Source organism: Mus pahari, chromosome 5 (genome assembly GCF_900095145.1).
Source record: "Mus pahari chromosome 5, PAHARI_EIJ_v1.1, whole genome shotgun sequence".
In the NCBI taxonomy this organism is placed as follows: Eukaryota; Metazoa; Chordata; class Mammalia; order Rodentia; family Muridae; genus Mus; species Mus pahari.
The window spans coordinates 63,629,009-63,644,875 of NC_034594.1; the positions used below are offsets into that span (position 1 = coordinate 63,629,009).

The 15,867-nt window shown below is 46.5% G+C and overlaps 1 protein-coding gene across 2 annotated transcripts in view; it reads left to right on the forward strand.

Moving 5' to 3' along the window:
- The window catches only part of Armc9 (armadillo repeat containing 9), a 126,124-nt gene that overhangs the window by 54,843 nt on the left and 55,414 nt on the right, over positions 1 to 15,867 (forward strand). Inside the window, exons 18-19 of one of the 2 annotated variants that reach the window (XM_021198006.2) lie at positions 3,915 to 4,005; positions 10,189 to 10,244. In XM_021198006.2, the coding sequence (XP_021053665.1) occupies positions 3,915 to 4,005; positions 10,189 to 10,244 (147 nt within the window). The remainder of the gene's footprint in view (positions 1 to 3,914; positions 4,006 to 10,188; positions 10,245 to 15,867) is intronic. The other variant, XM_029538986.1, reaches the window with a different exon arrangement.

Sequence of the window (15,867 nt, forward strand, 5' to 3'; positions counted from 1 at the left end):
CCCTCTTCTGGCTTCTGGGGGCATCTGTACTCATGTGGCTGGCACACACATAAAAATTAAAATAAATCTGTAAAACCTATGTATCATCTTAAATGTATACATGAGAAGAGAATCAATGATGAGTATATTTAATAACAAATTCCAGTCAACTAAAAAAAGTGCAGAGTCTAACATGCTTCAAAATCAGAAACTTTTTGAGCACAGACATGAAGCCATAGATGGAAAATTCACACCATGAAATTGTTTATCCACAAAACTGTTAAAAATGTTGTATAGCCAGGTAGGGTCATGCATGGTCTCAGCATTCAGCAGGCAGAAACAGGAGGATCGTGAGCCTGAGGCCAGTGTGGGCTCTACAGTGAGACTGTCTCAGGAATAACACCTAAGTGTATGTGTATCTGAATTGTATATTATGTAATATAGATATAGTATATAAATCATCACAAAGCTACATATTGAAAATATGTGAAACAAAACATAAATTAATTTTGTTTAGACCTGGATCCCATCCCTAAGATATCTATCTTGTTATAAATATGCAGATATTCCAAAATCTAAAAATTCCAAACATTTCTGGTCTTGAGCATTCCCCGCTATGGTAGACTTGACTTTATTTGAACTGTGTGCTCTAACTGTAGCTGGGCTAAGTGCCTGACTTCTTTCTGCTTAGCCCACTGTGCCTCTGAAGCATCTGAGGAGCAATGAGTCCCTGTCACCCTTCCCAACCCCATGTTTGTCCAGGGTTCTCTGAAGTGCCAGGCCATTGGTTTGGGATGAAACACCAGGTTTTGTTGTTTATTTTTGGAGGCAGGGTCTCACTCTAGCCCAGGGCAGGCTGTAGCCCTTGGCCCTCCTGCCTTGGCTTCCTGAGTGCTAGGGTTACACGGTGGCATGTGCCACCACACCCAGAGAATACTGTTATTTTTTATGCCTTCTCATTTCTATAATTTAGATTAAACATTACCTACTATATGTGGTTTTAAAAAAAATATATGTGAGATTTTTCACTGGAGTGTTTGCTGTGCGGTGTCCGAGCAGTTCCTAACTACACAGGGGCAGAGATGTTTGCTTTCCACCTACTAACTAAGCTGGAGATGTAAGAACAAGCATCAGTTGAATTCAAGTGATCTATAAAGATATGGGCAGATCACAGAATTGCCTCTGCAAGAAAAGAGTTGGAACAAATTCTTTGTCTCTGGCTGTTCCTAAGCTCTCGGTAGCCATTGTGGTTATTGGTGTGTTGGGGTTGACCACATGACTGTCTCCTAATCATAGAGAGCCCCTAACTCACCCTCGTTGGATGGAAGCCGGGAAGAGACCACTGCATGAGACAGAGAACAGTTAGCCCTTCTGGCAACCAAGGACTAAGGCAGACTGTGGTTGGTGACTGTAGTTGGAGCCCAGGTGTCTGACTGGCCCCACAAGAGCTGCTATGGTCTCTCAGTCTTCTTTGAAGCACTGTCCTTGCCTCCAGGACACCCGTCAGCCTTTCCTCTCTTCCAGACTATTCCTCAATGGTCTACTCTCTCTACGCTTCTGTCCCAGCCTCCCATGGAATGCTGTCCTCCAAGGTTCTGGCTCAGCCCTCAGATCTTCATACTGTACCCACGGGGCACCTCCTTTACTCCAGGCTTCAGCTGAGCTCTTTTACCTGAGCCACCCATCCCTCCCAGACCCAGCAGGTGCCATTTCACCGCTCACTCACCCATTGTGCCATGCCCTGGACTAGATGCCATTTATTAGGTCTAATTTGCAAAAGTGAAGTACACAGCTCTCACACACAGTCGCATGCAGGCCTTACATTTTGACAGACACAGACATCTGCATAAGTAGTACCAGTGGTACAGCTTGTCTTTGGGAGGAGTTGAGCGATTTGAGTGAGGTAGCATGGGACCTGACTCAGGGAGCTAGGGTCACAATCCAAACTCCATGTGGTCAAAGCTATATGGACTATCTTTGATTCCATTATAGCTATTGCCTCTAGACCAGGTTATTTTACAAGAGACCATAGCTAGGCATGATGGCTCACGCCTCTAATCCCAGCTCTTAGGAAACAGAGGCAGGTATATCTATGTAGTGAGTTCCAGGCCAGCTAGGGCTGCATAGTGAGGCCTTGTCTCCAAAACAAACAAACAAACAAAATAAATAAATAAAAATTTAAAATAAGGACCAGGACTGCATAGTAAGACTTTGTCTCCAAAATTAATTAATTACTTTAAAAATAAAAATAAATCAGGAGCATATCAAGGGCACGATTTCAGCATTTTGATGAGTGTTTTGCCTGCTGGTGAGCCAGCCTCTCTGGATGCCAATTGTTCTGTTTTGGGTTCATTTTTAGACATGCTTCCCCTCTTGGTGCCAAGATAACCTTGTTTGATCCAGCACAGTGCATGCACACATTCCAGTGCTCTGGGGAAGGAGGAGAGCGAGGTATTGCACTGTGCCTGCCTTAGTGTCTTACCTCCAAGTTTGCTTTAGTTCTCTTAAGAGTGGAAAATTTTGGCGTCATTGTGGCACAGTGTAATAACTATCATTTTGAATGGCTTTTCTTCTAGTTTTATGTGTGGATGCTTCACCTGCATGTATGCATATATACCACTTGCATGCCTCATGCCCAGGAAGGCAGGAGAAAGCATCAGATACCCTGGACCTAGACTGATAGACAACTGTGAGCTGCCATGCTGGCAACTAAACCTGGGTCCTCTGTGACAGCAGTAAGAACTCTAAACAGCCTAACTATGTCTCCAGCCCTATTGCTCTGTCTTCAGAGTTTTCATTAGGCCAAGTATAGTGGCCTGTGTCTTTAGTCCCAACATTTGGGAGACAGAGGCAGGTGTATCTCTTTTACATTTAAGGCCAGCCTGGTCTACATAGTGAATTTCAGCTACCTAGGGTTACATGATAAGACCCTGCCCCCCCCCCCAAAGAAAAACCATCCAGAAATGTACTTTTTGTTTATTTGGGAGGTGGGGCAGCATGCACACATAGAAAAGTCGCAGGCTAGGTTTTAGGCGTTGTTCTCCCGCCTTGTTTTGAGGCAGCGTCTCTTGTTTCTGCTGCTGTGCTTCGTACATCAGCCTTACAGTCTTACCGCCTGTCTCTGCCTGTTGTCTCATGTAGGAGTGCTGGTGCCACAGCTGTACTCTGCTGCACTTCACACGGCCTCCGGGGGCTACACGCAGGTCATCCGGCCTGTGCAGCCGGCGCTTTTCCATGCCAGGCCAGCTCCCTGTCCCTCCGTCATGCTTTTAGAATGGGAATTTCAGCTGTTTGAAGAAAGCTTCTATTAGTTCAAAACATGTGTTTCAGCTTTTCAAAGATCATAAATGACCCTAAAATTCAGAAGGCAGTGTATATAAACTTAGGGGAAATGTGGGAAAGAAACCATCTCCCCAAAGTACGTGTTTCCAAAACTAAAGGCAGTGGTGTAAATGTACCTGAGTGCTGGGACACAGGCATCTAGTGCTAGCGAAGGATCTCGTTGGGCTCTTTCTAAGTGTATTATAATGTTATAATTAAGTCGAGGTAGTCAACCAAGAAGAAAACCATTTCACTGTGAATTTTAAAATGAATGCTTAATACCAAGCAGATAATTTTTATTTTAAAAAACCTTTTCTGGGGGCTGAAGAGATAGCTCAGTGGTTAAGAACTCCAACTGCTCTTCTGAAGGTCCCAAGTTTAAATCCCAGCAACCACATGGTGGCTCACAACCATCCATAAGGAGAGCTGACTCCCTCTTCTGGTGCATCTGAAGACAGCTACAGTATACTTAGATATAATAATAAATCTTAAAAAAAAAATTTTTTTTCTGAAAATAAGAAAAAAAAATATGTTTGGTATTAGATGACACTACCTCACTGGAAGTATTCCTTCACATCTCCACGCTGACATTCTCTCTCCTCGCTGTGCCCTAGGGGATGGAGGACATCCTGCGCTGCTTCATCAAAGAAGGCAACGCTGAAATGACCCGCCAGATAGAGTTTATCATCAAGCAGCTGAATTCTGGTCAGTTTTATCTTCGTCTCATCCTTTGACTTGGTCACATATGACAAAATGATGTCCTGGCTTTCTCATGGATGGCTGTGATACCTTGAAAGTCATTCAGGAGGCTTTTGAGTCAGATATGGGAGTGCACACTTGTGATCCCAGCACTAGAGAGGCTGAGCCAACATGAGTTCAGGGTTAGCCTAGGCTATACAGAGAGTTAAGGCTAGCCTAGACTACATAGCAAGACTTCATTTCAAAAAAGAAAAGAAACCTTTAAAGAAAGCAGGGGAGCCAAGTTCAGCACATGAAAGTTCAGTAGGACTGTTTTGACCTGGACAAGGCCCCAGGTCTGTATCTAAAAATTGTGTGCGCACATACACACATACACACACACACACACACACACACATGTCACCCTCCCACATATACACTACACATACTGACATATACATGTCACACATATAATACACTCTGCTCTACACTACACACTTCACATACACTATACACACCACACATACATTCACACCACAGACACATATACATACACATTGCCTTGTTCATATGTACATTAAACATACCACACATACACTCACACACACACACACCCCCCACAGTGGGGAGATGGAGCGAGGGACATAGCTCTATCACCGAAGTACTTGCCATGCAAGATTAAGGACCTGGGTTCGATCACCAGCACCTGTGTCAGACAAGCCAGGCATGGTGACATACACTCGCAATCCCAGAACTGGAGAGTTGGGAACAGGCAGATCCCTGAGGCTCACTGGCCAGCCAGCCTTGCTTAGGTCCAAGGCACAGACACTGTCTCAGCAAGACAGACAGCTCCTGTCCTCCACGTGCACACACACATACATGTACCTGTGCATCCTCCTCCACGTGTGTAGCCAGTAGTCAAGGCCAGATTGCCCAAGGTTAACATCTCTTATCACAATAGAGATCTCTTATCACACAAGAGGTGTGTGGTCAACAAAGAGGAGTTGAGGCAATTACTGAAGCCTTCTCAATCCTTGTAAGTTCTCTTTACGAGCCCCTCCTGTCCCCTCTTAAATCCTGCCCCACTGATAAGGGCAACTTTCCCAGGTCCTAGGCCCAGTTAGGGAAACAGGTGCCAGTCCTTCTAGCCCCATGTAGAAAATGTCACCACGTCACCATCCCAGAAAACCGTGTATGTGCCACCTGGCAGCAGGGAGGAGGCAGCTTGGTCCCTTTCTTTGCAGTCTCCTCCATGGCCGTGATACACATCTGGCAAGAGAACCAGAGAAGCCCTGTGTGAGTGGTACGGAAACCCCTAGCTCTTTCTGTGGGCTCCTGACACAGGGAACCCTCGTACTCCCAGTATCTGGGGACCAAATTTATCACCCATCTCTCCCCATGTCTTCCCTGGCAGCCATTCAAGTGTACAGCTCCATTCAGCACACAACAAATGAGGGTGTCTTCATCTCTCCTCACAAGTGAGCCATTCACCCAGCACACCTGGGAAATGCCCACTGTGGCCATTTTCCACTAAAGGTTCCCAGTCTGGGCTTTGCCAGACTGACACAATCACCATCCTGGGGACCAGGGGAGCTTTATGTTGTCCCAGCAAGGTGGAACACTAGTGAAGCCCAGAGGAAAATTTTAGCCTGTTACAGAAATAAGCAGAGTGTGCAGCCAACAACCACAGTAGGGAGGTTTGTCCCCACTCAGGTTCAGAGCACAACTCCAGCCATCTGTGAGGGTAGCCAGCACATACCAGCTCATCATGAGAGATAGGTCAGAGACACCAGCCAGGACACCAGGCAGGAGCAAGGCAGAGCAGGTTCCTAACTTCAGGCCCTGCTACTTACCAAGGGAGGGCCTTTGTGAGGCATGCGCTGGGTCAGGCGCAGTGGGGGAGATGGTTGTCCCAGGAGAAGAAGGAGGAAGAGCCGAGACCTGTAAGGTTCTAGGTCATGGGGCTGGAGGGTTCTGGGTAGTTAGGATGTGTGAGCTAACAAGTTAAGAGATTATAGGGTTTGGGGATTGGAAACTGGGCTGTGGAGTCAATGTAAAGAGTGCCCAACTGAGGGGCCTTACCATATGTGAATATAAGGAGTATGTAACATATGTGAACATAAGGAGTATGTAACATATGTGAACATAAGGAGTATGGCGACAGTGGTAGTACAGTGTGAAAGTATCTTCTCATGACAGACTGGAATGTGCTGTCCGTGGGCAGAGAGAGGGTGTTGGATGATTAAAACTCCCCCAAATGAAAAGTGCAAAGTAGTGTGTGGACAGCCAGCTTTCTGAGACAGTGGTGCAGGTCAGCAGGATGTGGACCTGTGCAAATAACACTGAAGGGACAGACTTTGTTGTCCCACTGGCTCTGGACCAGGAAAGTCAGTAGAGACTCTCCCTTAGAATGAAGCTGTATCAGCATGCATATGTATGTATGATGTATGTGTATATATACATATGCATTACAAAAGAGGATGTATTTATTAGCTTGGCTCACATAACTGGAAGCTAGGTTGTCTCCCAGTAATCATCCACCTGCTACAGAGGCAGAGAACTGGAAATCTCTGAACAAGAAAGACCCTAATCCAAGGCTAAAGGCCTAGAAACTTCCTAGAGCCATTGGTGTGAGTCCACACTGAGGAAGCTAGAGCAGGAAAGGATGGAGTTTGTACACGTGGCTGGCCTTTGTGCACCTTTACCCTGCCTGGGTCCCGTGCCTATTTGATGGGGCCACTGTGTTCAGGGAAGCTCTTCCATGCTCGGTTGCTGAGGTACAGCCTCAGCATGAGGAGGGTCCTGATATGAGGGGGAATTGGAGCAGCACTGATTTCATAATGACTCCGAGTTGGTAGCGGATGCAAGCCGTCAGTTCAAGGGCTCTCCCCTTGCCCGGGGATTCTCATCATTCTTCTGACTGAGAGCCTGGACCCAGGCTTTTATTTACTAAAGCTACATCATCAAGGCTTTGAACATTGTTAATAATTTTTTTTAAAAAAATCTTTAAATTTACATAAATTTTATGAATCCCAGATCATTAGTCCCAGCAGACATAAACACAAAGCAAAAGCATACTTCCTCTTAGGTTTCCACAGGTCTTCACAGGTAGCTGGGCACAGCCCTTGTGGTTTCCTAGTACAGCTGACAGCAGTCTGTAGCAACTGTTTTCATGGAAATTCAAGAAGGTGATAGACTACTAAGTTTAAATTATTTCTTAAAATGTTTTAAAACTTACACAAATAAAGTAGGTATTGACATCTCCCATCCTTCAAGTAGCTAGGAGAGCAAGTCCTAACTTGTTATATGCTTGTACATCATCTTTTAATTCTCTCATCCTTGTTTCCTACCCTAGCAATTCCATGGCCTTATGTACTCTTCTCCTGATACCATTTGTTTCTAGCTTGTGTGCAAGCCTTCCTTCTGTAATTTGCTTGTTTTCTATAGACTCCTTTTCCTAGCCATGCCTTTTCTTCTTGAGACCACGTTAACTCTCTATCCTTGATGTCCCCATGTTCACCCTGGCTAATTAATGTAGCAGCCATTGGTCCAGAGGGTACTTGTATATCTCCTCATATAGTTCCCAATTCAAGGCCAACTCTCAAAATGAGCAATTTCTATAGAGGACCATGTAGGCTTTTATGACCTCTGTGGTTATGTTGTCTAGATCCTTTCACATGGCCCTAAAGACCAAGCAGAAGGCCTGCTCCTCATCCTCCGCAGTCTCATGACCACCTCCATTTGTGAGAACCACATGTTTCATTTGTTATGGCATGATTAGCTCTGAGGAATGGGGGAAGTGTATTCCCCAGAAATGGAGATTGAAAGTGAAATAGAAGAGACCGCAGATCAGCTTCAGGGCAACAGCAACCATTAGCACATGTGGGGATCAACAGCCTGGTGATGCTCCAGGGGCAGGAACTGTGTCACACCTCCCCTTGTGCAGCCATGCACACTCAGTTACTGTCTTACCTGCCAATCACCTCAGCCAATGTCCTGTGTTAGTCACCTTTTGTTGCTGTGGTGAAATACCCGACAGAAGCCTGTAAGGAGGGAGGGTTTGGTTTGCAGTTTGAAGAAACAGTCTGTCACCGCAGCACCAGCTTGAAGGAGCTCAGCCCCGTTGCCCCTGCAGCGGGAAGCAGAGAGAGAGGAACACTAGTGCTCAGCTCCCTGTCTCTTGTTTATTCGGGAATTTGGCCTGTGAAATAAGACTGCCCACATTTAAAGTGTGGCTTCCTACCCAGTTATGGCAATCTAGAAACTCCCTCACAGACCCGTCCAGAGATTTGTGTCCATGGTGATTCTAAATCTCATCAAGGTGACAGTCAAGATTGGCCATCAGTCTTCAGAGCCAGAAGTGAGCTTTGCTAATCTCCTAAGTAGCTCCTAGTTCAGTTTGGTGATTAGCCTCCCAGGGGCCTTCCCAGCCAGTCAGTAGCCATCTGTCCACTGGGAATAGGGTCTTCCACAGGGAGAGTGCTGTTGGAGTCTAGATGCAATGTGAGGAGAGACGATGGATCAGAGAAGGCTTTATGGAGGAGAAAGTGTCTCATACTTGGGTGATGTCGGCTGTGTACCTGGTCCAAGTGCCTTGTTCTAGTGTGCTATAAAATCCTCTGGGTTATTCCCTTCCCTCCCTTCTCAAGCCCCAAGGATGTAGGCAGTATGATCCCCACTTGCCAGGTGAGGGAATGGCTCATTCTCTGGTTCTGAGTACTGTGGACTTGTGTATGTGTGCAACTCCACTGAGCTAGTAATGAGCCTCGGCCTTTAAGAACACCCCCACCCCACCCTGTGTTCTATCATAGACCTGCCACCTTAGGCTTGTCTCCTCTAAGAGACCAGATAAGGGAGCTTGGAAAAATCAGGCTGTGCCCTCCAACCCTCAATGAAGAACTGACAGCATATGCATATACATATATACATGTGTACATACATACATACATACATATGCATGCACGCACACATGCACGCATGCACGCACATGCACGCATGCACGCGCACACATACCACTGACAGTCTAAAGCACAGAGCCTTAGTGGAAAGGCAAGCCCTTGCAGCTGCATGATAAATTTATGCCCCTACCTTGTGCTAGTGTCTGCCCCTGTTCCCTTTACTTGAAGGCTAGGTCATAAGTCACATGGTGTGGAACTTTCTGACACCCTTAACCCTGAAAAGGTTCTGAGTCAGAAACCCTCTTTATTCAGGGGATGTTTTGTTCTTCCTTTCAGGTTTGTTCATGCTAGCTTTGTTTCATCATGGTAGCTGTCTCTCCTAGTATAGCTCTGTCGTCCCAGTTTTGAAGGGAGGGCTCTTTCTCTCCCTTCAAAGCCCCATCATAGTATCTCTAGTGTAAAGCTATATCTCTCCTAGTATTCTCCTCCTTCACAAGACCTGCTCATGGTCCTTATGTGTCAGTCATTCTGTCTGTCTGTCTGTCTGTATCTGTCATTCCTGTTCCCCACCCTCCACACCCCTATTAAAGCTCATCTAGGGTGGCCTCATGGGAGCTCCCTTCCCAAATCTACATCTTTTACTTAGAATAGGGTTTAGAAAGCAGAACCACAGACAGCTCCCTGGGTCCTCTGTCCTCCATTTGTCACCTGTGATGAGTGATGGTCAGTGAAGATGATGACGTGAAACTGCACCTGATGTAGAAGCTAGCAGGCTCCCTCGGAGTAAACGCTAGTTCATCTCCTGCCCTGCAGCTCCCTCCAATGTTGTGTTTATAAGAATATGAATAGTTGTGTTCTTTTTTTTTTTTTTAAAGATTTATTTACTTATTTATTTATTATATGTAAGTACACTGTAGCTGTCCTCAGACACTCCAGAAGAGGGCATCAGATCTTGTTACGGATGGTTATGAGCCACCATGTGGTTGCTGGGATTTGAACTCCAGACCTTCGGAAGAGCAGTCAGGTGCTCTTACCCACTGAGCCATCTCACCAGCCCGAATAATTGTGTTCTGATAAAAAACAGAGTGTTTGTTTCTGTGGTGGCTAAGAATGGTGGCAAACTGTGCCTGATTCAGCCAAGAGAGTAACTGTGTGTGCCAGTGCGTGGTGAGGAGTGTGGAAGGACAGTGGTCAGGGAGGCAGGGGTGTCGGCCTAGGCTCAGCAGTGTGACTCTCATGTGAATGCCCCAGCTGACGCTCGGTGACCAAGTGACAAGCTGTGTGGGTTTCTGATTAATTTTTTTTTTCATAGAAGATTTACTGGATGGTGTTCTTGAATCCGATGATGATGAAGATGAAGATGATGAAGTAAGTTGAAGGCTCTTGAGACAACACAGAAAGCTGTGCCACACTCTTCTGTGTCCCTTCTGAGTCCTGAACACTTGGGCAGAAGTGGAATCCTCCTGCCTCTGTGCCTTTCCTTGAAGTTCTGGGGGTTAGTGGGTGTGAGGTAGTTCTGTAGCCCTTGCACGAGGCCTCCTGTGGCTGTGCTCATCTTTCGTGGCCTCTCTCCAGGTGCCAGGCGTCTTCCAGCGCTCCAGCTTGAACTTTTTATGGTCAGAGCTGGCTTTCCCACCTTAAGTCTCAGGACACCACTCCTTCAGTATTTACCTCAGCTGGCATGTAAGTCCAGTCCAGGCTGGGGTGTGCACACAGACCTCGGGACACGTGCACAGTTCATGGGTACAATGTTGTGCCTCCTCTAGATTCTAGGGGAAGATGAAAAGCAGTGGCTCTTCTCTGTGGGTCTTTGCTCTGAAAGGTTGTGAGCCCTCAGCTGTCTCTGGTGACAGGAGACATGGTGCATAGACTCATGATGAGATGCTCTGGTCCTGGTTTGCTTTGGAGCTGGCAGAACCAACCACTTTACAGTCCTGTGTTCATTCTTTTGGTGTAGGTTTGCTGGCTCTGACACACTGCCCCCTCATCCATCATCCTCAGAAGTTAGTTGACATGCAGAGTCTCAGTGGAGTGGGCTTGAGGACAGTAACCTGAGGGCTGCAGGCAGGCCTCATGTGGCAAGCTTCTGTGTGACTTTCCCTTCAGAACTAGAAAGGACAGACACATCATCCGTCATCCTATCATTGTTGTGGTGACAATGTGGCTTGTCTTCATTCTGTGCTTGGGGAGCAGTTAGTGCAAATGGGAATGCTGGAAGCCTCTTCTGTGGGGGAGCATCCGCCCCATACATGGATGTGGGAAGGGGGATTTGTTGTTGCGCTTCTGTCCTGTCAGTTTAAAAAGTGCCCTGTAAAAGCCAAGTTTGTGTTCCCCACAGGCATCAATCAGTGAAGCCATAGTTACTTAGGATCTGCCAGGTGACTAACTTCCCAACAGCCCAGTTCCCTGCCTGCCATTCCTTTCTTGAGCTGCAGGTGGCACTAGCGGGCACTCTTGCTTCCCTTCCTGCCTGATGGGGGAAGGGAGCCCCAGATCTAGCCGTTGTCCTCTCCACTGGGGACAGAGATCAGCCTCATGTCACAAGGAAAGCTGCTGTGGTAAATCTTGGCTTAGCTGGGTCAGCAGACTTTCTGTAAAGGGGAAGGTGGCGGTGTGTTAGGCTGGGAGGGCCACATGGTCTCAGTTGGAGCCACTCAGTTCTGCCCTTTAACATACAGTGGCTGTTAGGAATCCTGGCTGTATTCCCCAACCATTTGTGGACACTAAAAGTTAGAAGACTATATAATTTTCATGTCATTTATTTTTTTCAAATATTAAAAAGCATAAAATTCATTCTTCCCCACCTAAACACAGTCACCTGCCTTCAAGGGCTGCCACCCCTTGGGTAGAGCTCAGCCATTGCACTTCACTGGAGAAAGATGAAGCCTTTGTGCTTGACCCTTGACCCTTTAACACAGATTGGGGTTAATCATTTTATTCCTTTTTACTTTTTGTCGCCTTGTCCAAAAAAGGTTCCTCTCAAGTTCTGTTCTTCCCCCTTCCTGTGTCATCTTTGAGGACTTCAGTGTTTCTCTGGTGTTTTGATGGTTGGTTTTATATTGTTTGGAGACCAGGGTCTTGCTCTGTAGGCAAGGCTACCCTTGATCATGTCTCCTCTTGTGTCAGCTTCCCAAGGGCTAGGATGGTCACTGCATCCATGCGCTGGCTTGTGCAGTTTTGCCACTAATCTGTTAGTTTTGTATTATAATAAGAACTCATTTGGTCCAAGCATGCTGGTCAGTCACGGGGACTCGGCTGTGCACATTTCCCTTCGGCAGTGTGGCAGTCGGCTACAGAACAAGTGCGCTGAGGTCTCTGGACCTGCTGCGGCTCCCAGGTTTTCATTTTCAGCAGCGTCTGTCAGGAAGGGCCTGTGCTGCTGTGACACTGCAGCCAGGCCTGCAGATGAGAGGGGTAACTTAGCTGATGCTTCCACATCTCAGTTCCTGGTCAAGGGTGTCAGGGCAAGCACGCTAAGCGGGACCCTGGAGGCAGAGACTAACACAGAAGCTATGGAGAGCAGAAGCCATGAAGAGCTGCTGCCTGCCTTGCTCCTCCGGGCTCACTCAGTTCTTATGCACTCCAGGAGCTGCAGACTTGCCTATAGGCCAATGTGATGGAAACAATTGTCTCAGTTGAAGTTCCTCTTTCCAGATAACTGTAGTTTGTGTCAAGCAGACAAAAAAAGAAAAAAGAAAAGAAAAGAAAAAGAAAAGCCTGGGCTGAGGGGAGGGGTGTGGGGGGGTCAGTTGAAGACATTTGTTATAATTTGTTATATTTGTTACAGTAACTAAGTGTTGGACAATAAAAGGGCAGGATCAAGAGTAGCAATGATGACCAGGGCAGCAGATCCTGGGTGACCCTCAGAGACCTTCGCAGTGAACTGTGGGAGTCTAGCAGGGACCACCAAGGCCAGGCATCACTTTAGAACTGTTAACATTGCCAGGGAGGAAGAAGGTGGCAGATGCTTCAATTCAAGGACCATGGCCAGGACTGCCGGGGGCACTGCTGTTGCTCCTTTCAGAGCAGGCTCTGAAGCAGACAGGATTGTGCCTCTTAGCAATGCAGGGATTTTTTAGAATTTGACTTTTAGACCCAATACAAAGGCTAAAGTCAGTGGCACTGTTTTTAGGCAGCTGCTTATTGATGTGGCTCTGCAGAGTGACCAAGCACCTGATGAATTACGCAGCCTTGCCTTACACTGAGCTGAGAACCACATTTGCAACATCCTGCCTTCCTCACAGCAAGGTACAAAACTGCCACTGTTTATCTAATGTGGAAGAGACTCAGTTATGTTGAATATCCACCCATTTGCAACTAAAAATTAAAAATTACAGACCTCGTGATACATCTTCTGACGCACAGACCATGTAAAGAACACTATGATAAAGACAAACATAGTTGGGTGTCGGGTGCTAAAACTCAGGAAGGAAGCTGAGGCAGGAGGATGTGGAGTTCAAAGCCAACATGGACTACATAGCAATACCTTGTCTCAAAAAAATCATAAAGTTAATGTGAACAGTGCTTAAAACAAAGCAAGCATATAAATCTACACTCCTGTGAGTTATAGATACACTTATGTGCCCACACAGCAGAAAGGTGTGGAAAACTACACCCTTTTTATTGACATTAGGCACTGCAAAGGGGAAGAAGAATGAGGAAGTGTGGGTGGGATGGAGCGAGGCCTGGGTCACAGACTGTCCAGCACAGGGAGAAGCGGGGACAGGACAGCACATGTGGTAGGGCAGAAGTCAATGGAAGCTTGGGGTATTAGATTAAATGGGGCAAAGGCCACACTCCAGTGAACTGAAGAACAGGCAGACCACAGGAAAATGCTCAGTATATTCTGTTCTTCACATACTATGGACGCAGGCAGGCAATGAAGGTCGTTTTGGTTTAGTTTAAGATGGGAAAAAACAAACAAAACCAAACATAATCACCAGCAGCTGTCAGGAGACGTGGGGCCAAATAGGAGGGAGGGGGAAGAAGGCCTCAGCCCACTGTTCTCATTGTCCTCATCATCATCTTCCTCTTCTTCCTCCTTCTTTTTCTTCTTTAAAGGCAGAAAGGGTTTGTCTACATCCTTAGACCAGGCCAGCTCCAACTCCCTGAGATCTGCCTGCCTCGGCCTCCCGAGGGCAGGGATTAGTGTGCTACCAAGCCCAGTTCTCATTGTCTTCTAAATGGCATCCTAGGGGCTGGACTTGATTACCATACCCAGAGACCCTGGCTCAGTACTCAGCACCACAAAAACTAAACATTGCTTGGTGCTATGCACCTGAATCACAGCCCTCAGGAGGCAGAGGCAGAGGCCATGCACCCCAGTAACATAGTGAGTTTAGTGGTGGCCTAGAGTGCTTAAGATGCTGTGGAAAATGAGAGAGATGGGGGATGGGACTTCTTAGATTCTTTTGTCTCCTAAGGCTCTAGCCCCATTTACCTCTCCAGAGAAATAAAAGCAACATTAGATAAGCTTGGATATGCATTCAAAAGAGTGGGCAATGCCAAGCAGTGGCTGGGCAAGGTTCCGATGCTCCCATCTAGTGCATGAAGAAGTGTGTGGTCTCCTGTGCTTTATTTTTATGATTACCATGGGCATAATGTTACTCAAGGGCTGGCAGAAGATCTCAAGGGTCAGAAGCCTGGGTCTAGTGTCCTCCCTCCCAGGGAGCTTTCCTCAGTACATGCTCAGATGAACTCACACATGGCTTTAAATGGAAATAAATGTCTCCCTGCAGGATTTGAGAAGATTGAGTTTAAAACAAATACTTTCTTCCTCTTGGCAAACTAGGTTTTAGTGCCAGGGGCAATCAGCCTGGCACATTTACTTGTGGGATCTATGTAAATAACCCACAGTTTCCTTCCGTCTTATCTTTCCCTCATTATGTATTGAACAAATATTTAAGGACCTTGAAGTAATCATGTTCTAGGAAATACAGAAGGGATTAAAAAAGATTCCATGAGAATAAGTGTGGTAGGTCTGTGGTTTACGATCTCTCCGCAGAGGAGATGGTGATGTTCCTGAGCCAGAAGTTACTATGGTACAGCATCATCACGTGGCAGCTTCTGCTCTAGCACCTCTCCCAAGTCCCTGCCTGTGTTCTGCCCTGTGGTCAGTATTGTTCCATTCTCACACATGAGCAGACACACAGGAAAAGGTCACTCACCAAGTTCATGAAGCTAGTACAAGAGCAGTAGAACTAGGATTCTTACCTAAGTCACTGTAAGGTGACAGATCATGCCCTGGGGGCCTCTAGTCTGACACTTGTAGGCAGATAGTAAAAAATAAACAAGCAGTCACTGGTCCATGAAGGGGAAGGAAATGGAAAGAGCTATGGTGGGAGGGGAGGGTTCGAGAATCCTGGAAGACAGAGGCTGGGTAGAGAGGAAGTCCAGTGGGCCGAAGGCAGGCACACAGTGAGGACAGGCTAATGAGAGGACGTGTGCTTGATTCTCCACCAGCCCCCGCCCAGGAACGCATGCTGTTACCCAGGTGTATGTGGGCGTTCTCGGAGACATACGTACGCATACACATACATATGTTCCTCTCCGTATGTTTTGGTAATCATTCATTTTGCAGATCAGGATCTAATGTAAATATACATATGTGTGTGTATGTACAGTGTGGCCTTTCCCTTTGTTAATATCCTTTGGAAATCCTTCTGAGTCAGCTGTGCAGCAAGCTGATGTGTCGATGAGGTGGGCTTCAAGGTGTGCTAGAGAAGACATAAGCATCTCATTGGCTGGAGCTTTTATTTACATGGGCTCTTGCTTGCTAGGTGAAGGTATATGGGTTTTGTTTTTTGGGAGGGGAAGGAGTTAATTACAATAGATTTCTCCAGATTGATTTTTTTTTTAAAGATTTATTTATTTATTTATTATATGTAAGTATACTGTAGCTGTCCTCAGACACTCCAGAAGAGGGCATCAGATCTTGTTATGGATGGTTGTGAGCCACCATGTGGTTGCTGGGATTTGAACTCCAGACCTT